The following is a 24,133-nucleotide window of genomic DNA, read 5'->3' on the forward strand; positions in this document are numbered from 1 at the left end:
GTGGCTGCACCGGCTGTTTCTCCTTCCTCTGCCTGGATCTCTGTAGGGCCGGTTGCTGCCTGTTATTCAGGTCTCAGCCTAAAATCAACTTTTAGAGAGGCTTTCCCTGGCCATCTAACCTGAAGTATGCATGCTCCATTATTAACATATTATAACATGATGTGTACATTGAACACTACATAATGCTAGAGTATTCCCGCCTGCATTTTCCTCCTGGCGTTCGTCACTGTCTTATGTTCACTATTTCTCCACCTAGACATTCACACTGGAATGTGGATCTTGTCCACTGTCCATTCCTAGCACCTTGAAGCGTGGCTGGCAAAGTGCAGGCCCTCAGAAAGCAGTTAGAACATGAGTAAATGACAGGCACAGGTGGTGATGTGCGTCACTTGAGTTCAAAAGGTAAAAACTGATGTTTGTTGAATATTTGCTCTGAGCCAGGTACTAGGCTCTAATAATCGTTTCATGTATGTTTCACGTTTAATCCTCTGAAGAACCCCAGGAGAGGGTAAATTTTATTACGGAAACAAGCAAACATGCTCACAGGTTAAGGAACTTGTCCAAGGTCCCAAGCTTAGGGAGAGTTGAAACCCAAGGCACCTGAGCCTAAAATTCATCCTAGTCTATCCAGGATACCTCACTGCCTCTCACAGGTTCTACACTATTGAAGATATCTTGACATCTTTTGGGACTTTGACTATTCAGAGTGAAGACAACCAAAACACTTTTATCCTGACTCTCCTTCCTGTGGGGGAACCTAGGTGATCGTGGCCACCAATGTAGCAGAAACCTCCATCACAATCAGCGGGATTGTGTACGTGATTGACTGTGGCTTCGTGAAGCTCCGGGCCTACAACCCCAGGACAGCTATCGAGTGCTTGGTGGTGGTCCCAGTGTCCCAGGCATCAGCCAACCAGCGAGCAGGACGCGGTGGCCGCAGCCGCTCAGGGAAATGTTACCGCCTTTATACAGGTAAGTGTGGCTTTTTTCTCTTCTAGGGGTTTTGCCTTTCTCCTAGTCAGCCTGGGCATCAGAGAATATTACAGGTATCTACCCCTCCCTAATAAGCAGAACTTAAGACCCAGATCTTCCTCACAAGGCCTTCTGTAATCTGACCCCACCACCTTCCTCGCTCCAGACATGGCCCTTCTTTGCTACTGTTCCTCACTGGCCAAAGCTAGACCAGTTTAAAAATATATTTATTTATTCGGCAGCGCGGAGTCCTGGTTGTGGCATGCAGGGTCTTTAGTTGCAGCATGTGAACTCTTAGTTGGGACATGTAGTATCTAGTTCCCCGACCAGAGATGGCACCCCAGGGCCCCCTGCGTTGGGAGTGAGGAGTATTAGCCACTGGACCACCATTGAAGTCCCATGAATTAGCGATTATTTGCCACCCCTTTTCTGACCTAGTCTGGGCCTTGGCCTGTCAGCAGCCATGTGACATGTAGCTTGGACCCTTGTTCCGTCTTTCTTAACATTCTTTTAGCATCATGTGGCATTTTTTTTTGTTCTGAGATCCTTGAATCCTGTGGGGCCCCACAGTGGGTTCCATCTTTAGCTCTGGTTCAGAGCACCTTTGCAGAGCCAAACCAGCAGGGTCTCTCCTGAGACTCATTGGTAGCAGTTGGTCAGCTCCTGCTCCATGCTTGACTTTGAAGGAGCAATGTGAAATTACAATGAAGACTGTCTTAGCCCTTAAGGAGTTTTCTCTCCAACTAAACAGCAGTCTTGTCTACAGAAAATGAGGTCTCCAGAGCTGCTGTTTACTTCATTGTACCTCTCTTCTGTGGGTGACAGTGTCAAGGTTTCTCTCAATTATCTAGACTTAATTTTCAAATCATTTTTAATTCCCTCCTCTGTCCAATATCCCTCTGCAGTCACTTAACCAGATCCAGGGGTTTTACCTCTTATCTCGCCTTTCCTTTCGGATTACCATCATCCTTGTTCAGTCCTTGACATCATTTATTCTTTTTCGCAGATGTTTACAGAGCACCTGCTCTGTGCCAGGCATGGAAATCTAAAGCCAGTTGAGACATGGTCTGAGGCCACATGGCTGGACAGCCTGGTGGTGGAGGCAGGCTCATGAACAGATTAGCATATTATGGTGTGATAGAGTTGCCATAACTGAATGAGCTTTGGAAGCAGAGAGCAGGGAGTTATTCCTACTGGGGAGGGCTTCACAGTCCATAATTGAGCCTGATCTTTCCGGCAACTCAGTAGTTAATCCAGGTGAGGGGATAGCAGTGGGGTTTAGATTTCGTCACAGCAAGCAGAGGAAGTGGAATGTACTAGTACTTGGAGGGGAGGAACAGGGTAAGAAGGATTCATGGAAGGGAGGGAGAATGCAGAACCTGAAGCCAGAGAGGTAAGGTTCTTCCACTGAAGGTATTAAGAGGGAATGATGGAAATAGAGGAAAGCCAGTTTCAAAGGCGAACTGAAATATGGGGAAGAGGAAGTTTCAGGAAACTTAAATGTGTTTTTATTGAGGTGAAATTTACATAACATGAAATGAACCTTTTTAACTTGAACACTTCAGTGGCATTTATTATCTTCACAGTGTACAGCCACCACCTTTATCTAGTTAGGAAACATCTTTATCACTCTAAAGTAAAAGTCCTTACCTGTTAAGCAGTATTTCCTTCTTCATTTCTCCCTGTTGCCAGCCTCTGACAACTGGCAGTCTTTGTTGTCGTTTTGGATGGTCAGGTGGCCCTCTGTATCCATAGATTCAACCAACTGCAGATTGAAAATATTTGGGAAAAAAAATTCCAGAAAGTTTCAGAAAGCAATACTTAAGTTGCCTACACACCAGCAACAGTTCATATAGCGTTTACATTTTGTTAAGTACTATAAGTATAGAGATGATTTAAAGTATTCAGAGGATGTGTGTAGGTTATATGCAAATACTGTGCCATTTTCTGTAAGGGACTTGAGCATCCTCAAATTATGGTATCTGCAGTGGGGGAGAGGGGTGTCCTGGAATCAGTCTCCTGTGGATACCAAGGGATGAGTGTATTTGTTTTGGATATTTCACAGAAATTAAATCATATAATGTGACATTTTGTTTCTGGTTTCTTTCATTCAACATAATGTTTTCCAGGTTCATTTACAGTGTATCAGTACTTTATTCCTTCTTATGGCCGGATAATATTCCATCGTATGAAGGTACCACAGTTTGTTTATCAGATGATGGTTGTGTCTGCCTTTTGGCTGTTGTGAATAGCACTGCTGTGAACAAGCATGTACGTGTGCCCCAGTCTATATTTTTAATTCCTTTGGATACACAGCTCGGAGTAGAATTGCAGGGTCACATGGTAATTCTTTATTTAACCTGAGGAACTAAAGTTACTTCTAAGGAGGAAATGGCCAGCATCATCTCATGCTCCAGTGAAATCAAACAGCAGACTGGAGACTAAAGATAGGCAAGTGGACTTGGGTAAAGGGTGCGAGCAGCTTTAGTGGAGGTGAGGTTGGGGGGAGACCAGCCGACAGTAACGGGGTACAGCAGATCCAGCCTCTAGGTTTCCTCCGCCAACCTGCTTCCAGAGATCACAGCTCTGAGTAGGGTGCTACCTCCTCTGACCCTTAACAGTTTCCCAGATCCTTCCAGGACTTTCTGGCTTGTCTGCTCTTGCTCTCCGCCAGCACTGACCCTGCACTGCACCCTTGCTGAACTACTCTGTTTTGAATCTACCTTCTGTCTTCCCACACCTGCTTCTCATACCTGTGTCCCTTTCCCTGGGCCGTTTTCTCTGCCCATTGGGTCCACCTCATCCCTGGCTTCCGCTCCCGGATGTCAGTGCCCTAAATCCCTTCTCCCATCAGCCATCCTCCCTCCACCCTTCAACCTCCATTTCTCCTCGGGAGGACCCTCCACTGGGACCTAGCCTGATCCTCATCTTGGTCCCAGACCCCTCTGAATCACAGAAATGTCTCAAAAGCTGTTGGCCTACAGCTCCTGCAGCCCTTGGCCCAGTGCCTTGTGTACTTGAGTCCTCAGTAGACTCAAGTGTCCTTGAACTTAAGAGTCCTTGAACTCTTAAGAAACACCTACCTCCTGTGAGCATCTTCATCAGGATTGTCCTCTTATCTGATCTCAGTGTGCTTGGAAAATGTGGTTATCCTACCAAAAGGCTACCCACCAAATGCTCTTGAAACTTGAAGTGAATATCCCATTTGGAACTTCCTGCCATTCCCTGTTACCTGGAACCTTCCAGGTGGGCCCATGCATTTGACGATTTGTATCAGTCAGCTCACAGAATATTTATTGTCTCTTGTGAAACTAAAGGTTTTTTTTTAAGTCCTTCAGTGATGATGCTGTTTCTTCATGACGCCTTTTGTTCTGCTGTGACTTTTCTCTGGTTAATTAAAGATTTATGTTGGAAGCTAGGCCACCTTTGTGTGAAGGAGGGTGTGCACAGTTAAAATGTTGACTGATGTGGGAGGATTTTGTCTATAATCCTTCTCTAAATGATCCATAGACTTTCTGAATATACACAAAAAGGGCTTAATCTCTTCCTCCCTGTTTTTTTCCCTCACCCTTTTTATCTAGCTTCTTTATAAAGGCTTCCCAGAGTCTCTTTCCCTCCCTCCCCCGTCTCCGGCCCCTCCCATCTTGGCCTCCTGAACCTTGTGGTGCCTTTTCCTGTTCGAGGTCACCTTTTGTTCCTGATGGTGTGTGTAAGCATTCATTAATCCGTTTGGGGCAGCATTGGATTCTGGGAGTGATGTATGTACCTGGCTTGATTTTAAAAGTTGGACAGTTTTTGGTCTTTATGAGATTTGGTCATTTTTTAATACTTTAGAGATATTTTGGTTATATTCTGGTTTTATTTGGTAATTTGTCCTGAAATTGTCCTTTGCTTTTATGTATAGTCCTTGGCTCCTTGGCTCCATCCCTAGCAGAGGGAATGGAAACAGGACACCCCCAGTAACAGTTGTTGTTTTGTTTTAATGTTTTGCTAACAAGAAGCACATTGTAAAAAGCATTCTAAAGTGAAAGGACATACTTTTATAAAGACATACTGTTAAAATATATTTATCTAAAGTTGAAAAAAAGGGTCTTTGCTAAATAAGAAGCAACATTCTATCACAGTATCATATGAGTCTGAGCTCAGACTCCTAGAGCCCCTTGTTAAAGTGAGAGAAGTGTTTCTTTGGCAGAATGATCACATTTGATTGTGACAGTTGATCCCAAACAGTTCTGATTTCCTATCCCCAGAGGAAGCCTTTGACCAGCTGCCTCAGTCCACTGTCCCTGAGATGCAGCGGAGCAACCTGGCCCCCGTCATCCTGCAGCTGAAGGCGCTAGGGATCAACAACGTCCTCAGGTTCCACTTCATGTCGGTAAGTCCTGCCTTCCATCTGCAGCTGTCGGGAGACTGGAATGCTCCCCGGGGAGTGCTGACATCGGTATAGAGTGTGCTACCTTTCTGGTGTTTTTCAGTTAGCTGCGGGGATTGTGTGCAGGGTCCAGGGGAGAACAGCCAGACAAGGGTGACAACTTCTATTCTTGTCTGTTGGGGGAGAGAGAATAAGTGAAGCAATGACAGGTCTGTGCCCTGTGCTCTGAGAGACACAGAAAAGGCCTGCAGCCCAGTTAAGTCATGTCTGAGGCGAGACCTGAAACCCAAGTGGGATTTTAGCGAGTCGGGAGGGGTGGAGTGATCCAGGAGTGTGTCAGCATGATAAACAAGTGTCCCGATTGGGGAAGCCAGGAGGGCTATGGTGGAGCTACAGGGAAAGTCCCTACAGCTGATTGCATTTTTGATTATTTCCAGGAGTGGGTTTATTGGGTCAAAGGCCATAATCATTTCGTAGGTCCTCGATACATGGCCGAATTCCTTTATAGGTAAAAGCTTGAGTAGTGCGTGCATGCCTGACTCACTGGCCACCCATCCTGCCATGTTATCTTCTTTTAGAGTTTTTCTAATTTGGTTGGTGGGAGGAAGAAGGAAAAATACTATCTCTTAAATTTTTTGATTTCTCATAAGGTTAAAAAAATTATCAGTTCAGTCGCTCAGTTGTGTCCGACTCTGTGACCCCATGAACTGCAGCACGCCAGGCCTCCCTGTCCATCACCAACTCCAGGAGCTTACTCAGACTCATGTCCATTGAGTCAGTGATGCCATCCAACCATCTCATCCTCTGTTGTCCCCTTCTCCTCCTGCCCTCAGTCTTTCCCAGCATCAGGGTCTTTTCACATGAGTCAACTCTTCGCATGAGGTGGCCAAAGTATTGGAGTTTCAGCTCTAGCATCAGTCCTTCCAGTGAACACCCAGGACTAATCTCCTTTAGGATGGACTGGTTGGATCTCCTTGCAGTCCAAGGGACTCTCGAATCTTCTCCAACACCACAGTTCAAAAGCATCAATTCTTCTGCGCTCAGCTTTCTTTATAGTCCAACTCTCACATCCATACATGAGCACTGGAAAATTATCAGCCACTTTATATTTCTTCTGAATTAAACTATTCTAGTGTTTATTAGTGATTTTTAAGAGTCCTCTAACTATTAAAGACTTAACTAGTAAAAAACTATTAACCTTTGTCTATAGTATTTCTTGTAAATAGTTCTTCTAGTCGTTTGTATTTTATTGTTCATTTAGTTATGTGCAGCCACTGTAAACATTACCACAGCAAGATCTTTCTACCTTTGCCTCTATGATTTTCTTCCTTGTGCTTGTGAAGCACTTCCCCATATCTCAGTCAGTTAATAAATACTCATGTTTTCTTCTTGAATTTTTATGACTTGAAAACTGTATTTTTTTGACTCTCTATTCTATCCCAACCTTGTTGATGTGTGTATCTAGGCTAGATTCCTGGATGATAAAGTCCCTGATGTTGCATGAACAGCGCAGATAGTAACCAACATTAGAATATGTTTAACTTCTTTAGGAGAAAGAAATGCAAATTGAAATAGCTGTTGCACTCTACATTAATTGAATGATCAAACATAAAGAAAAATCATAAAGTCCAGCTGCCACAACTTGGGGGAAACGGTTTTGTATTCTGTTTCAGTCCTCATGGAGGACTTTCTGACATTATGAGCTGTAGCAATGCCTGGTATTTCTTCTTGGGAAATTTTCTCCTGAAAATAATTCAAAAGAAACAAATAACTTATATGTAGGATAATGATTATAGTATCATTTTATATTAAATTTAAAAATATAATAATAAAAATCATACACTTTTGGACAGCTGAGAAATGAAGGAAATACATATAAAAACATCTTCATATATTCCCTTCTGGTTATCTTCCCCTGAAATTGTGTGTGTTTTTTTTTTATTGAAATCACAGGTTGCATATAATTTTATATATTTAGCAGTGATAATTACAGTAGCAAAGAACTGAAAACCACTCAGTTGCCCAGTAGCAAGAAAGGTGCTCATTTCATAGTGTACGACCTTGTCGGAATAGCATGCAGCTGTCCCAGGGTCATCGCTGGGAAGCGGCTGTGAGTACAAGAAGCAGTGGGAACAGAACATCAGGCAGTGAGAGAAGCAAACTGAAAGTGTACACCCACAGTCCTTCGGGCTGCATTAAAGCTGTTTTTATGCGATCCAATCAGATGAGGCCATAGAGAAATACTAGTAAGTGTGTGTTGAGGTGAAAATCTTCTGGATGTGACTAGGGGAGGAGGGGGCAAAGGTGTGGGCTTTTGGACTGATGATGAATCTCAAGAGCAGAATTCGTCAGGCCTGGTGATTGCAAACAGGGCCAAGGATTAAAAAGAGTCCAAGAGGGCCTGTCTGTTTTGTTCTGTAATTATTCAGAACCTCATTCAGTGCTCGGTCTATCCCTGTTACTCATGTAATCTCGGTGTAAAGAAACTGGTCAAGCCCCCTTTCCGGGGCTTGCTGTGTGTTTCCTCTTCGTAAAGTAGGATGTCGTGGGCACTGAGGAAGGACTAGTGAATCAATTATGTGATTTAGTCCACAGCGATTTGTTGAAGCCCTGGTGTGTTGTGAGTCAGGTCTAGTTCCTGCCCTGGTCAGTGTGTGCCTGCAGTCAGCACAGCTTCCAGAAGTATACCTTTGTTCCTTGGCAGTCCAGTGGGTATGAAGTGAAGTTGCTCAGTCGTGTGCGACTGTTTGCGATTCCATGGACTCTAGCTTACCAGGCTCCTCTGTCCATGGAATTTTCCAGGCAAGAGTACTGGAGTGGGTTGCCATTTCCTTCTCCAAGTGGGTGTGGCAGAGTGGAAAAAACGAGACCCTAGTTCTGTCTCTGGCTTTGCTACCAGTGGCCTCTAGGATCTTGTTCAAATGTCTTTTATGTTTTGTTACTCACTTTCTTCACCTGCCAAAGTATATATTTAAAATACATTTGTTGTGAACGCATTGAGAAAAAAAAGTTACGCCATTTGCAGAAGGACGGTAATTTTATTATGTGGCTTATGGATGAAATAGTTTAGGAGACAGGAGTGATGGCTTGCACGCGGTAGTAGATGTTCAGTAAAGGTTCGTGGAAAGAAAGAAGACAGTGAGGATCCAGAGACTCAGACTGAAAGTCACAGTATTAGCTTTGTTAAACTTTAGATTGTCTGGCATTCTCTATTCCCAGAAGTTCAAATTCAACCGATGTCAGTTAGTCCCTATAGAGAGGGCCTGGGACGGAGCTCTGGGTGATACAAAGGTGAATCATCCATCAATACTGCGGTATCATGAGGCTTCTTAGAAGGTTGAAACATGAGGTAAAAATTAGAAATGTTTGATGAGAGTTTAGGGAAAGCAAGAAGGTAGTTGAAGGTAAGGACCCATCTCTCCTGATGGGAGTGACGCATGAGGGAAAGCTTCAAAGGAAATGTTTAATCAAGCTGAGATCGAAGACCGAGGAGTAGAAGGGTGCCGAGAGGGAGAGGAAGGACATCTCCAGGGTGGAAGTGTGGAGGCTGGGAAGTCTGGGGCGTGTTAAGCGAAGAGTGGGTTTGAGCAGGAAACAGTCGCCTTGTTATGGCTGGTACCTGATGAAATTAACTTGGGGGCGGTTTATGTTTCCTACAGCCACCTCCAGCGCAGTCGATGGTCCAAGCACTGGAGTTACTCTATGCTCTGGGAGGTACGTCTGTCTCTTACTCTGTGTTTCTTACGTATTTATTAATATGTGATGTTAGGCTGTATTCACTCTAGGGCTCTTGGTATCTTCAAGGATGGACTTGGGTCTTCCCATATATATGATCCTTTCGGTGACATGCAAGCTTACTAAAATAAGGTGGGACCATGATTGATCCCTTGGTCGGGAAGATCCCCTGGAGGAGGGTGTGGCAACTCACTCCAGTATTCTTGCCTGGAAAATCCCATGGACAGAGGAGGCTGGCAGGCTGCAGTCCATGGGGCTGCGAAGAGTCAGACACAGCTGAGCACCTAACACTTTACTTTCACTTTATGCTTGGATCATGAAATCCAGTCATGACAGTGAATTTATGAAGCATGTCGACACATCAAAAGCTTTTAATAACCGTTGCTACAGCTATACTTCCTAAGAGACACCTGGAAGGTTCTTTTACCAGTATTTCAGCTGTCACCCCACTGGGCCTTATTCTCTGTCCCTGACCCCGTTCTGAAACTGGCTCAGTGTTCTCTCCCTAAATCCCCTTCCTTCCGCCCCTGGAGTTCCCATGGAGCATTGGGTAGAATACCGGCCTATGATGTTGTTGGGACAAGGAGACACCATGTTATAGAGGAACTCCTATTCTCTTGTTGTTTGAAAATGTGGTATTTATCTTAAAATAGAGAAAATTGTGGCCTAAAGTCACCTCTTTTGGAAGTGTCTTTTCTGTGAAGATTGCCTCCAATGAAAATAATATCCAGTTTGGTATTAAATTTCAGTGGACGTTTTGTTCCTTAAATTTTTTTTTTTAGTTCTTAAGATCTTTATTGAGGTATAATTCATACACAGTGTAATTCACCCATTTAAAATGTGCAATTCAAGTTAGCTCCAAATGATGATGTTGTTCAGTCACTAAGTCAGGAGTCAGGTCAGACTCTTTGCGGCCCCATGGACTATGGCGCACCAAACTCCTCTGTCCTTCACTGTCTCCTGGAGTTTGCTGAAGTTCACGTCCATTGAGTCAGTGATGCTATCTAACCATCTTATCCTTTGTCAGCCCCTTCTGTTCCTGCCTTCAGTCTTTCCCAGCATCAGGGTCTTTCCTAAGAGTTGACTCTTTGCATCATGTGGTCAAATTTTGGAGCTTCAGTTTCAGCATCAGTCCTTCTGATGAATATTCAGGTTTGATTTCCTTTAGGATTGACTGGTTTGATCTCCTTATTGTCCAAGGGACTCAAGAGCCTTCACCAGCACCACAGTTTGAAAGCATCAGTTCTTTGGCGCTCAGCCTTCTTTATGGTCCAACTCTCACATCCATACAGGACTACTGGAAAAACCACAGCCTTGACTATACAGACCTTTGTCATCAAAGTGATGTCTACTTTGTAATACGCTGTCTAGGTTTGTCATAGCTTTTCTTTCAGGGGGCAAGCGCCTTTTAATTTCGTGGTTGCAGTCACGGTCCACAGTGATTTTGGGACCCAGGAAAGCAAATCTGTCACTGTTTCTGTTTTCCCCCCATCTGTTTGCCATAAGTGATGGGGAAAAAATGGAATTTTCCATAGTTTTTTGTGATCCACACAGTCACAGGCTTTTGCGTGGTCAGTGAAGCAGAAATGAATGTTATTTCTGGAATTCCCTTGCTTTCTCTGTGCCCCAGTGAATGTTAGCAATTTGATCTTCGCTTCCTCTGCCTTTTCTAAACCCAGCTTGTGCATCTGAAAGTTCGTGATTCACATACTGCCGGAACCTAGCTTGGAGGATTTTGAGCATTACCTCGCTAGTGTGGGAAGTGAGTGCAGTAGTCCAGAGGTGATGCAGAGAGAATAGCAGGAGAGGTGGCAGGGAAGCCAGACAGTGTGGGTCGTGGAAGCTGGGGAAGCGTATTTCCAAGGAGCTGTAGTTAGCAGGCTCAAAGGCTGCTAGGGCCCTAAGGAAAGTGCCCTCTGTGTTTGGCACTATCTGGTTGTGGGTTGGGCCCTTGGAGAGGGCAGTTTCTGGGGAGAAGTAGAACCAGAAGAGGATGGGAGCTGGAGGCGGCTCTGGGGCCATTTCCTTATACTTAGGTCTTTGCATAGAGGCCATTGTTGTTTAGTCCCTAAGATATGTCCCAACTCTTTGTGACCCCACTGGCTGTAGCCCACCAGGCTCTTCTGTCCATGGGATTTCCCAGGCAAGAATACTGGAGTGGGTTGCCATTTCGTCCTCCCTCCAAGGGATCTTCCCGACCCAGGGATCGAACCCGCATCTCCTGCATTGATGGTGGATTCTTTACCACTGAGCCACCAGGGAAGCCCATAGAGGTCATTAGAATTAATTTTTCAAAATTGAGTATTCAAGAGCTCTGAGGAAATCTTTTCTTTTTCTACTGCAATCAGATTGAAGCTGGCAGTGTATGATTCATCTCCTGGATACACCTTTGCTAGCATGTATTATCTTTTATTCTCCCAACAACTGTACATTTTCCAGCACTGGTACATGCCTTCTGCCTTTTGTTGTTCTTATGGCAGGTCTGGACAAAGACTGTCGCCTAACTGAACCGCTTGGCATGAGAATAGCAGAGTTTCCTTTGAATCCCATGTTTGCAAAAATGCTGCTTGAATCAGGTAGGTGGAGACCAGCAGTTCTCATTGATTTTATATTGTCCGGAAAGTTGTTTCTCAAATTCTGTGTACCTTGGGGGAGAGGGCACAATGTAGCATGTGTCAGCATTTTTTTTAAGCAGTGAAGAAGTTTTAATCTAAAGATGTCTGCTTTGGGGCATGTTGTTAACTTGCGATTCAAGGTCCATCATCATTAATTCAGGAAACACTTTTGTTTGTTTCCTGTGGGTCTGACACCTGAGTTTTTGTACAAATTTGTGGTGAAAAAGACACAACATAAAACTTAACCATTTTACTCATTTAAAATACAATTAATAATGTTAAAATGGACAGTTCTGCAGCATTAAGTACTTTCACATTGTTGTCCAACCACCACCACCATCCATCTCCAGAATGTCTTCATTTTTGTCAAACCGGAACTCTAACCATTAAAACACTTAACTGCCGTTCTCCCCTCCCCCAACCCCTGACAACCACTGTTCTACGTCCTGTCTCTATGAATTTGACTATTCTAGGAACCTCATATAAGTGGAGTCATACAATATTTGTCTTTTTGTGACTGATTTTTTCAGTTGGTACAATGTCTTCAGGGTTCCTATTGTATCATGTGTCAGGATTTTTTTTAAGGCTGAGTAATATTCCATTGTACAGATAGACCATTCACCTGTTGGTGGATTCTAGGGAGCTGCCTCTCTTTGGCTATTGTGAATAATGCTGCTCTGAACACAGGTGTACAAGTATGTGTTTGCGTCCCTGCTTTCACTTCTTTGAGGTCTAATACCTTAGGGTGGAATCGTTTGCTCAGCGATTCTGCGTTTAGTTTTTTGAGGAATCACCATAGCGTCTTCTGCTTTGTATTTGCAGCTACACCACTTTGTATTTGCACTACCAATGGGCAAGAGTGCCAACTTCTCTGACGCGTTCAGAGTTTTATGAGAATATGAGTTAAGGGATCAAAGTGTAGAGCCTCAAGATCCTCTCATATTTAGAAGTCAAAATCCTCTGGAGACTAGAGAGACTGCACTCGCCACCCCCAACAGCCCAGAGAAGGGAAATACTAGTTCTGTCTTGCTTTGGTCTAACTTTATATTCACTGGCAGTCAACAAAGCTGTGTTTCAGATTAAGCATGGTGAAAGTTAGCTATAGTTGTGTCTTGGAGCCACCAGGCTTGCACTGAGAAGCAGGAAAGATCATTTGTGAGGCTGGAAGCTGTGGGGGAGTGTGCAGGGCAGTTCACTCCATCTGATGCCCTGGAGGGCTGGTTGCTACAGACTCTGCCCAGGTGTCAGCAGCTGCGGCCCACCACGTGCTTCCCTAGTCTAGGTATGCCTCAGCCTTGCCTAGTGAAGTGAGCCCTGTTGAGAGGGAGGCCACCTCATAATAAGATCCCAGAGCAGAGGGACACAGCCCACATGTTCCCCACCCCCTCTCCCTCTTAGGCTTTCTGCCAGGATTCTAGGTGTCCACCTAGAGCGGAGGGAGCAGGTGTGGAGCTGACCTACCCTAGTTGAGTCTCATGGCAGAGTCCCTTGGTGTGACTGCTGCAGAATGGAGTCCTTCCAGGCCTCCTTTCATCTGGACCGTGTATACAGAGCATCCCATTTGGCAGGGTGAAGTGTTTATATGTTGTAAGATTTTAAAATGAAGCTATGTAGAAATAGATGATCTTGGTTTATAGTGTGCTGCAAGGCAAACTTCAGAGAACATCTTTTTCTTCTCGTGACACATGATATATTTGAAATCAAACGTGTTTTGTTTTATAGGGAATTTTGGCTGTTCTCAGGAAATTCTAAGCATTGCCGCCATGATGCAGATCCAGAATGTCTTTGTGGTCCCCTCAAACCAGAAGTCTCAGGCTGTAAGTCTGACTTTTTCCCCAAGCTGTTCATACGAGTCTTGCTCACTTTGGGCTTTCCTTTGTTAAAATTGCCCAGGGACTGCTGGTGACAGAGCAGCTTCAGTTTGGAGTGTTTATTTTACTGTGTGCCTGACATTGTGCCAAAGTTTTTCCTGCATCATGTCATTTTATCTTCAGTGTGAACTTGGGAGGGAGGTGTTACTGTCACCAGTTTTGGAGCTCGAGGCACAGAAAAGCTCAGTAACTTACGGTTGCTCAGCCAGAATTGGTGGAGTTGCCTTTCATGGTCCAAATCTTAACCATTGTCCTACTGACTTTTCAAAAGTAAGGAAGGTTGTTTTCAAGGCTTCTCTGGGGGCAACCTTGGTGGGCTCATTAGGGATGCCAGGAGTTCCTGCTTGGGCACAGCAGGCCTGGCACAGCCAAGCTGCTGACAGGGCCCTCCCAGCCCAGGCATTCGTGATGAGTAGATGGGTGAATTCTGGAAAGACTGTGAAGGAAAAGTTACAATATTGATGTACACTTGAAATTAAGACAGTGTTGTAAATGAATTATACTGAGCTATTCATCATGTAATGTTACCTCCAGGACAAGAGGCTCACAGGAGTCAGCTTCTAAACATTGCCTTATTCTTTCCAGATGCGAGTGCACCGAAAATTTGCTGTGGAGGAGGGTGACCATCTTACCATGCTCAATGTGTATGAAGCATTTATCAAAGTAAGCACAGCTGCCACTACAAAGGCCCCTCCATGCTCCCGTCCATGGGAGGCAGTCTGTTGTTGTTCAGTTGCTCATTCGTGTCCAGCTTTTTGAGACCCCATGGACTGCAGCACGCAGGCTTCCCTGTCCTTCACCATCTCCTGCAGTGCAGTTTGCTCAAATTCATGTCCATTGAGTTGGTGATGCTGTGTAACCATCTCATCCTCTGCTACCCCTTTCTTCTTTTGCCCTTGGTCTTTCACAGCATCAGGGTCTTTTCCAGTGAATTGGCTCTTTGTGTCAGGTGGCCAGAGTAATGGGCTTATGCATCAGTACCAGACCTTCTTGTACTTGCCTGTTGTCAAGTAAAGTGATAACCTTGAGCTGCCAGAGAGGGAAGGTTGATTTACAAAGAGCCGCAGGGAAGGGGTTCTGTCTGATAGTTTGCCACTCTCATGGAGATACTTAAGACTCTGCTTATTGTTAAGTTCTCACTTGCCCTTTAGCACAAGAGAGTGAGATCAGACAGCAGTCAGATGGTGAGCAGGGTGATCAGTGCCTGTTTAGAGAGATGGGCCCCAAAGGGCCCGCAATGACTTGAAGATCTTGTCCCATTACGTAAGCTAAAGGGGGCAAAGAGTTGAGTGACGTCCACCACGCAGCCTCAGTCGAGAGTTGTCCTGTCTCACCCTCCCTCTGTGTGCATTGTCTGCAGCACAACAAGAACTCCCAGTGGTGTCAGGAGCATTTCCTAAACTACAAGGGTCTCGTCAGAGCTGTGACCGTGAGGGAGCAGTTGAAAAAGCTTCTCGTCAAGTTTCAAGTGCCCAAGAAATCTAGTGAAGGTAAGAATAAACTGCCACTGCTCATGACGCTCCTCTCTGTGCCCTGTGGAGTTGCATTCTTGGCGTTCTCAGGCCGGGCAGTGTGAGGCGACACAGTATACTCTGGACCCACACTGGGCTCACATTTTGAATTGCCTGGGTTGGTGAAAAGCTGCATGTGAAGTGAGCATATTTCCCCCACCGCAAGGAGATCGGTTTTTATTTCCAAGGGCTAGTCTTATTTTTAAAAAAATTTTAACAAGCCCTGACAACACTTACGAATCATTAACATTCTTCACCTCATTGTACATCATGTGGTTAATTTTCCCATGTAGGCTTTGCAAGAAAAATGACTTACGTGGATAACATTTACGGCCATTTCGTATAAACTGCCTTTTATTTTCAGCTACAGGTGTTACTAAAGCACGTACTGTGTGTTTAGCCCAGACAGTCGCTGGGTGAGACGGAAGTGCTGTGTAAAACAGTTTCTGGCCTCTGGCAGTGGCAGTGACTCATGTTAGTTGAGGACACGTTTGGTTGCACCACGGGGTTTTTACTTAATACTCTCTCACTTACTCTGCTACTCCAAGGTGTAGGTGATGTTATCCTTATTTTACAGAGGAGTTATAAGGTCCCAGCGAGAAGTTAATTTAAGTTTGGGACAACACAGCTGGTAACTAGCAAAGATGAGCCTGTGTAGCACGAACGCACGCTTTCAGTGGGGTGGTGTGTCTGCTTAGCCCGTCAGCAGTTGTCTTTTGGACACTTCCTGTGTGCCAGGCCTTTGGCAACACTCTTGGCACCACTAGCTCTTGCCAGCCTAGCTGCAGCACCCGTTACAGGCCCAGCAGGGCTGTGTCTTCATACATGAGTTCATTTAGTGCTCACAGAGCTCCAGTGAAACACGCGCTGCTGTGATCCCCACTCTTCAGATGAGAAAAGTGGGCTGAGAGGCAGGGAGTGACGTGCCACACGAAGGTCGCACAGTGAGTGTACAGTGGCCTCAGAGCTCAGGCAGTTTCATTCCAGAGCCTTATGTTGCTTTTGTACTAAGGGCAACTAATTACATGATGACAAAGATGTGGTTCTTACTGTTGAAACAGTGCAGTGACAAGAGAGATTCCTACAGAGACACAAAGTACTGCAAATGAGATTGTCAGTTGTCTTAGAAACTACAGGAATAGATGTTTGAGTGCTCATGGTGTACAGTGACGGAGATTGAAGTAGGAGTGCAGGGAAGATGGAATCCTGGGGTCGTGGGGGCACAGAGAGGGCTCACAGCAGGCGTTGAGTGGTGGTGGAAGTCCAGTTGAGCAGACTGGTTGGATTAGAAACCAGTGGCAAAGGGCTCACTAGGCAAGGAGGACTATGGAGACAAGTGCTGGCAGAAAGGAGCTTATCAGATGCTCAGAGGGTGCTGACGGATGACCACGCTTCTAAGAGAGGGAAGCACTGAGCCTGGGTGACTGGGTAAAGTGTCATCAGTGCAAGCAGGAAGCTCACAGAGGCAGCTGATGGGGGAGAAGCTGATCGAGCGCCTGTCTCCCAGGAGATGGAGCACAGCCACACATCTGCATCTTTGTTTCTTAACCTGTTTTTCACTGTCAACTTGAAACAGCAGAACTGTGTCTTGGAGGCTCCAAAGGAGGAGCTCCAATTCTTTAGGCCTCAGTGAAAAAAGAATTTAGGAAAGCACAAAGTGACAGATAAGAAGCGACTGATAAGAATAGGATGCTTGTGAGGCTTACAGGCAGGTGGGCAAGAAGGTGCTGCATGGAGAGCTTAATGGGCTGCAGCTTTATAATTGAAGGGAAATCGGGGGAGGGGAAAAAGACCACCTTCTTCCTCATTCTTGAGTGGACATCAAGCTTCCGTCTTCAGCTCCTCCTCCACATCAGGCCAGGGAGCTTTCGTGTCCCTACATGGTCAAACTGGGACTGTCATGGTGCAATGAAAATGAGCAAAAAGGTGGTAACGCAGACTAAGATGTGGCCGGTCAGTGCAGGTTTCAGCATAACGCCACCTTTCCTCATGTTTCTGTTTTTAGCGTGGGCAGAGCGGCGTGCCCTAGGAATCATCAGCTTCCTGAGCCCACTGAGGGGCTGGGGTCTCACGCCGTCATTGTTTCGGCGCTTTCAAGCATGTCTCCCGCTTCCTTGCATGGTTTTGTTTTGAAGCGAGCCTGCTGGAGTTTGTGGTTAATCAAACCTGCTTTCTTGAATGATCATTAACTTAAATCTCCTATATTTTTTCACCATTTACAATTCCCTAGTGGGATTAACTGTTTATCACCTGCTTTGTCCCTTCACTCCGTCCCTATCAAACCCCTCGCCCAGGAGAAGAGTTACATTGAATTTGAATTCTTTTACCAAGAGAAATTCAGTACTAAGGGATAAGATTTTGTAAGGTAGGGTTGAGCTCTGGAGGGCCATAATCCTTGTAATGGTTAAGATTTCCCACTATCATACCCCTTAAGGAGGGCAGTTTTTACCCCTTGGAAATGATCTCATGTTGGTAACAACGCACATTCTACATGCATGCTTCTTTTGGGCAAGTGGAGAGGAGGAGCTGACTGCGTCTAGGATCAGATTGTGTTTGGAAATGTAGATTTGAGATTTTTTTTCAGTTCTGTGCTGAAGAACAATAGAGAAAATTATGGAAATGCAATAAACTACATGCAAATTAAAAAGTTCTCTTCAAAAGGGAGGAAATATATGTATACTTGTGGGTGACTGACATTGACAGCAGAAACCAACACAGCATTGTAAAGTAATTATCCTCCAATTAAAAAAAAACTAGATATTAAAGAAAACAGTGAAAAAATATTTTTAGCAGATATAAGGGATAGAAAATTAAAAGCTTTATTATAGAATGAATTTATTTAACATATTAAGAAAAAGAATAACCTAATTTCTAAGTTGATAAATGGGCAAAAGAATGGAATGGAAAATTCACAAAAGAAGAAATACTGTAATAATAATCAATTAAGTGTACAGTTAAAGAAGGGGTACTTTTGTGTCAGAACATTGCTGGTAAAAATGCACTAAAACCGACATTGTCATGCACTGTTGATGGCTTTGTAAATTATACCACTTTTTGGTAACTTATTTACCAACATACTATGTTTTATTGGATCTAAGACATGATTAAGACCTACCATTATTTTATGTGTCATTAAGAAAGAAAAAATGTTGCCAATTATAATTATAAAATGCTATCCTGATTTTTTGGGGGCTTCCCTGGTGGCTCAGAGGTTAAAGCGTCTGCCTGGAATGCAGGAGACCTGGGTTCGATCCCTGGGTTGGGAAGATCCCCTGGAGAAGGAAATAGCAACCCACTCCAGTATTCTTGCCTGGAGAATCCCATGGATAGAGGAGCCTGGTGGGCTGCAGTCCACGGGGTCGCAAAGAGTCGGACATGACTGAGCAACTTCACTCACTATCCTGATTTCAGTGAGTTAAAGTGTAAAAAAGAGTAAATCTTAGAATTGATGAAATATCGTGTGTCATAAGCCATATGGATGGCATTGTCGTTTTTGCAGAATAATTTGGATATATCATGTAGAAATAATCTAAAATGAGCAGGCTTTATCCTTGGAAGATGTTTACTGCAGCAACACAGACACCAGTTAAACTGAGATGTTTGGAAATTTTGAAGAATTACAAACTAACTATAGTCACAGAAATAATGTTGTAGTGTTAATGTCCCAGGTTGGGAAGGAACATCATTCCTGCAAAATGCTCTCCTGAAGAGGAGCTCCAGGGTCACTGGCCAGCCTGTGGAGGGCTCTGTAGGTTCTGGTGCCCAGCCTTGGTCTGGTCCTCTGTGGCTGGGGGTGTGGGGATTGCGGGTGGCAGGGGGGTCCCAGGTTAAGGGAACAGTCTGACATGTTTCCATCAGCAGCCATTGTGGAGGGTGGGGACCTCTATAGACGGTGCCAGGGCAGGCATCTGGCACTGGGAATCGTGGGGCTGAACCCGTTCAGGAGTTGGTTTCAAGGTGGCTCAAGGCAGCCTGGGGTGGGCCTCATAGCACAGAGCGTAGGGCAGGTGAGGTCTCATCTCATCCATCCCTCTGTTTGTGTAGGTGATCCAGATCCAGTTCTGAGGTGCATCGTTTCTGGATTCTTTGCAAATGCCGCCAGGTTTCATTCTACTGGAGCTTATAGGTAACATGATACTTTGTGAAGTCATTTGTGAAGTCACTTAAGTCATTAAAATCTTAAAAATAAACCAAACCCAACAGCAAGCCGACATACAGAGAAAGCAGAGAAATTAAATCATTTTTCTTTATTTGCACCTTGCCTCTTTCTAAAGATGCATTGAGGTTAACTGTACAGATTTAAGCAAAATGTCTTAACTTTGTGGAAGTGATTCTCGAATGTTCAGCCCATCCACGTGTTGTAGGAGGAGGATAGTTACAATTCTGATAGTGAAAGTCGCTCAGTCATGGCCGACTCTTTGCGATCCCATGAACTATACAGTCCATGGAATTCTCCAGGCCAGAATACTGGAGTGGGTAGCCTTTCCCTTCTCCAGGGGACCTTGGCAACCCAGGGATGGAACCTAGGTCTCCCGTATTACGTGTGTATTTTTTACCAGCTGAGCCACCAGGGAAGCCCAAGAATCCTGGAGCGCGTAGCCTATCCCTTCTCCAGCAGATCTTCCAGACCCAGGAATCGAACCAGGGTCTCCTGCATTGCAGGTGGATTCTTTACCAACTGAGCTATCAAGGAAGCCTGTTACAAGTCTGCAGGCTGGTAACATATCTGTTGTAATCAGAGAGTAATAGGACCTGAGGGAACCATTACAGGTGCTCTCTCCTAAAGAAGTTAGTTTTGCTGTTGGGTGCTTCGTGATGTTTTTAGAGGTCTACACAACTGAAGCTCCCCAGGTACATTGTAGCCACACTGGAATGTTGGTGAGTGTTCTTCATGTGCTAGCCGGCCCCTCCCTCTGCTGAAAACTACAGCCTGTCTCTTCCAGTTTCATTTTCCAGGTATAGAAGATACACTGATGACCTCCGATAACCTCTAATATATTCAAATTTGGTGAAAGCTAACACCTAGTTTAGCCCTCTTTTCTCCAAACTCCACTTCCGGTTTGTTGAATTGTTACTTTAGTCTGTCTTTCTATTTCTGAGCTGGGTTTAGTCTTGTAACTTCACTTTAGCCAGTTTTTTAGAGCAGTGATCAGAAGGTGCTCTTCTTTAATAAGTGAAAGTGAAAGTCGCTCAGTCGTGTCCAGCTGTTTGTGACCTCATAGACTACACAGTCCATGGAATTCTCCAGGCCAGAGTACTAGAGTGGGTAGCCTTTCCCTTCTCCAGAGGATCTTCCCAACCCAGGGATTAAACCTAGGTCTCCCGCATTGCAGGCAGATTCTTTACCAGCTGAGCCGCAAGGGAAGTCGCTTCTTTAGTAAGGGAGTACTCAAAAGGCTCTCTCCCTAACTAGTCTTCGGGTTTCCTCCCTAGACTATTGTTAGCTTTTTCCCCTCAGAACATATTATAGTCCTGGGATCCTGAAGTCACTGGGGTGTCCCATTCTAGACACTGGGCTCTGTGTTTTTGTGTGTTTTTTTAGGTATTTATTTTCTATTGGGGTATAACCAATTAATAAGGTTTTGTTCATTTCAGATGAACACCTTAGGGGACTCAGGCATACATAAGCAGGTTCCCATTCTCCCCCAAACTCCTCCCACTGGGCTTTGTTAATGAGCCCAGAATTGCATTGAGCTTATTTGTTTTTTTTGGCAGCCTTCATCTAGTATTTGGTTGCTGACTGGGCCTCAGGATAGCACTTTACATTTGTTTCTAGTATGTTCTGTTTGTCACCCCAGGCCAGGTATTCCGGCCTATCAGTGTCACGGTTCTGTTGCCCATCGTACATACTCCCCTCCCAGCTCTCAGCACTGAGCCGTTCTGTCTGAGGTAGCCCTGGACAGGCTGTGATCTTCTCCAGTGAGAACTGTCATTTCGTTGTCATTCTGATTACCCCGCTCTCTTCAAGAGTATTAATTAGCAGTTCCCACTAGCATTCACAAAAGTCTTTCACCAGTATCTTCAATAGAAATACAGGCTACCCAACAGGCTTCATGGTGGTCAGTCCCTTTGGGACAAAGTTCAGTGTTGGTCTCCTGGTAAGACAGCCGGCACCCCGGGCAGTGGCTTTATTCTAGCGCTGGAGGTGCGCTGGGTCATGGCCTTGAAGCACTTTCCTGACACATTTCTGGCCCCTGCAGAAGTGCTCTGTAATTATGGTTTGAGCAGCAGTATTCTGATCTGTTAATCTTCTCTCATGAGCTGATCTCACCAATAGTTGTGTGTGCCGTAAATATTTTTTTGAATTAAATTGAATCAAATCTGAGTTGGCATTTGAAATATTGTCTCAGAGAAGTGGATAGTCCAATATTGAGCTTTCTTTCCCCCCGATTTATCTCTTCTATACTCTTTACTGTTTAACCTTGTTAATAGAAAAGTTTATAGAAGTAATTGTATATATTATTTCTGTCCTCAAGGAAATTTTTGAAAGAGAACCTCTAGAAGATAAACATAAGCAGAAAAATATATTTCTCAGGGTTTGTTTTTTTTTTTTTTTTTGGATGTCCATGTGTTGCTTTCCGTCTCCCTTTTTTAGCATGATTTATCCTTGATTTCTGGAGTGACAGTGGGGGTCGAGAGAAGATGGAGTGGAGAGGATAGTTTTATGTGAAGTACAGCCTGCCTCTTTGATGAGTTTAAATGCATCTGTGGGAAGGTCTTGCTGAAAGTGTTTAAAATGTACTTGAGACAAAATTGCTCTGCTTCCCAAGGACCATCCGTGATGATCATGAATTGCACATCCACCCAGCATCCGTCCTCTATGCAGAGAAGCCGCCCCGCTGGTAAGCCCCCTCCTGCCCCTCTGCTTTGTCAGCGCATTGAAGGCAAGGCCTCTTTCTGGTTCATCTCTGGGTCCCCAAAGCCTAGAGTCCAGGTGCCCAGTACACGTTTGTTGACTCTGTTCTACAAAGAATTTCTACTCTGTCAAGGATCCCTTTAAGCCAGTGGTCTTATTCCTCTGCCTGCTGATCCCCTCAGCAGACATTCGTGTTCACCCACAGACTAGGCGCTCTGTCCTCACTCTCGGTACAGCTGTGCAGAGAGAGGAATCCAGGTCCCATTCCACAGCCCGACAGAGAACAGATGGACTCCAGTACCTGGGGAGAAAGGCTTCCCTAGAGGGATGTATTTGATAGGTGGCTGAGGGTCACACTTCCATGGGCCAGGGTGTAAGGGCTGGCTTCAGGGAGGAGATACTAATGCTTGCTGTGGAATCTGATACAGCTGCAGGGTGTGGCATGCGTGATCTTAGTTCCCCGACCAGGAAATGAACCCATGCCCCTGCAATGAAAGTGCAGAGCCTTGAACCACAGGACTGTCAGGGAAGTCCCTGGAAACTGATATCTATATTAATATATGCAGTCTTAAAATCTGGAGATTTAAATTACCTTCTTGGCTTGACTTTTTGGTGTCAGTTACCTCAGCCTCAGGCAAGCTGCCCCCTCTTTTGTGTGTGTGTGTATTGACAGCTTTATGGAGATATTATGTAATTCACATACATACAATTTATCCACTTAACGTGTACAATCCTGTGAGTTTAAATATATTCACGGGGTTATATATCCATCACCACAATCAATCTTCTCATTAGCTCCTAAAGAAAACTGTTAGCAGTCATTACAACTGTGTGCATGTAACCCATATTCCTAGTAAGATATAGAATACTTTCATCTCTAGACAGTTCCCTTGTGTCCCTTTACAGTTAATTCCCAGCTCCTTTCAGAATCAGTGAGCCTTTGCTTCTATTTCTCCATTTTCTAATGAAGTCATTAGACTCTGTTCAGAGTTCTGTAAACAAAAGCCTAAGGAACCAGAAGGTTCAGCTGAGATGTCCTGGAAATCACGTGGGACTTAGAGTCTCCTCTGTGAAATGCACACACTGGTACCCACCACTCAGGTCATGAGGCTTAAGTGAGCAACATGAATACATTGGTCTAGTGTAGTGCCTGGCGCACAGAACAGGTGGATGCATTTTAAAAGGAAAGGGGGACCATCTCTAATTGTTGTGGTTCCGATTCTAATTATAATATATAGGAAATTAGCTCGTGATTTCTTCTTGTTTCAGGGTTATCTACAATGAAGTTATCCAAACCTCCAAGTATTACATGAGAGATGTGACCGCCATTGAGTCTGCTTGGCTGTTGGAGCTGGCTCCACACTTTTATCAACAAGGAACGGTAGGAATGAACCGCCAAACCACCTGTTACCTGCCTCTTCATGTTTTTAAATATACATTTATTTTTCAGCGTAATGTCCTAAACTCGCCTGCCCCCCAACCCCAACCCCCAGTGGTACATAGGTGAAAGGCCATTACCACAGTCTCAGATTGTTCTGGGTAAAAGCACCATACTGTTTGCTCACATGATATTTAAAATGCTCACGTGCATTTAAAAATAAATCCCTCCAGCTTACATGATAAAAAAAGGAGAATATATCTTTAACTCTTCCCCTCTCCCTCTACCTTTTTAAACCATTTCCAAAGAAATTCTGTCACACTTTGGACCACGTTCACAAGAAGCAGTACCAATACTCTGATGAGGATTGCCTTGCCAAACGTGTGTGCAAGCTTAAACCTATTTCGTTTTAAACGCTTGGTGGGGGCATTGCTGTGTATGTAGTATATGCTTTACTTCTAAGGAGGGCGTGTGCATTAATTCAGCATCTTTGTTGTCTCTGATCTATTTTGTTTTTAGACTGTTTTTTTTACCTCATTATGGGTCACATTTCCTGCTTCTCTTGTCTAGTAATTTTTTGTTGTGTGCTAGACATTATGGGTGGTTTGTAGTGAAGAGTTGAATTTGTTGTCTTTTCTGTAAAGAATATTGAGTTTTTTCTAGTAGACAGTTCATACTGGCAGTCAGTTTAATTCTACTAAGACCTGACTTGAGTCTTTTTCGGGCAGGTGTCTAGTAGCCCTGCTCCCAAGACATGGACTTTCTGATGTCTCAGCTGGATGCCTAGGATGTTCAGTGAGGCCTTTGCACTCTGGCTGCTCAG

At 44.6% G+C, this 24,133-nt stretch overlaps 1 protein-coding gene and 1 non-coding gene across 2 annotated transcripts in view; both read left to right on the top strand.

The window, feature by feature from the left end:
- The window catches only part of DHX35 (DEAH-box helicase 35), a 73,849-nt gene that overhangs the window by 44,999 nt on the left and 4,717 nt on the right, over positions 1 to 24,133 (top strand). The window contains exons 13-22 of the mRNA XM_069546975.1: positions 762 to 972; positions 5,223 to 5,347; positions 9,004 to 9,058; positions 11,560 to 11,655; positions 13,417 to 13,511; positions 14,151 to 14,228; positions 14,926 to 15,055; positions 19,121 to 19,202; positions 21,847 to 21,918; positions 23,202 to 23,313. Coding sequence (XP_069403076.1) covers positions 762 to 972; positions 5,223 to 5,347; positions 9,004 to 9,058; positions 11,560 to 11,655; positions 13,417 to 13,511; positions 14,151 to 14,228; positions 14,926 to 15,055; positions 19,121 to 19,202; positions 21,847 to 21,918; positions 23,202 to 23,313 — 1,056 coding nt within the window. The remainder of the gene's footprint in view (positions 1 to 761; positions 973 to 5,222; positions 5,348 to 9,003; positions 9,059 to 11,559; positions 11,656 to 13,416; positions 13,512 to 14,150; positions 14,229 to 14,925; positions 15,056 to 19,120; positions 19,203 to 21,846; positions 21,919 to 23,201; positions 23,314 to 24,133) is intronic.
- Positions 18,271 to 18,342, top strand: TRNAS-GGA (transfer RNA serine (anticodon GGA)). The gene has a single exon. It is a non-coding gene; the product is annotated as a tRNA-Ser (tRNA).

This window comes from Ovis canadensis, chromosome 13 (assembly GCF_042477335.2).
Source record: "Ovis canadensis isolate MfBH-ARS-UI-01 breed Bighorn chromosome 13, ARS-UI_OviCan_v2, whole genome shotgun sequence".
Taxonomy (NCBI): domain Eukaryota; kingdom Metazoa; phylum Chordata; class Mammalia; order Artiodactyla; family Bovidae; genus Ovis; species Ovis canadensis.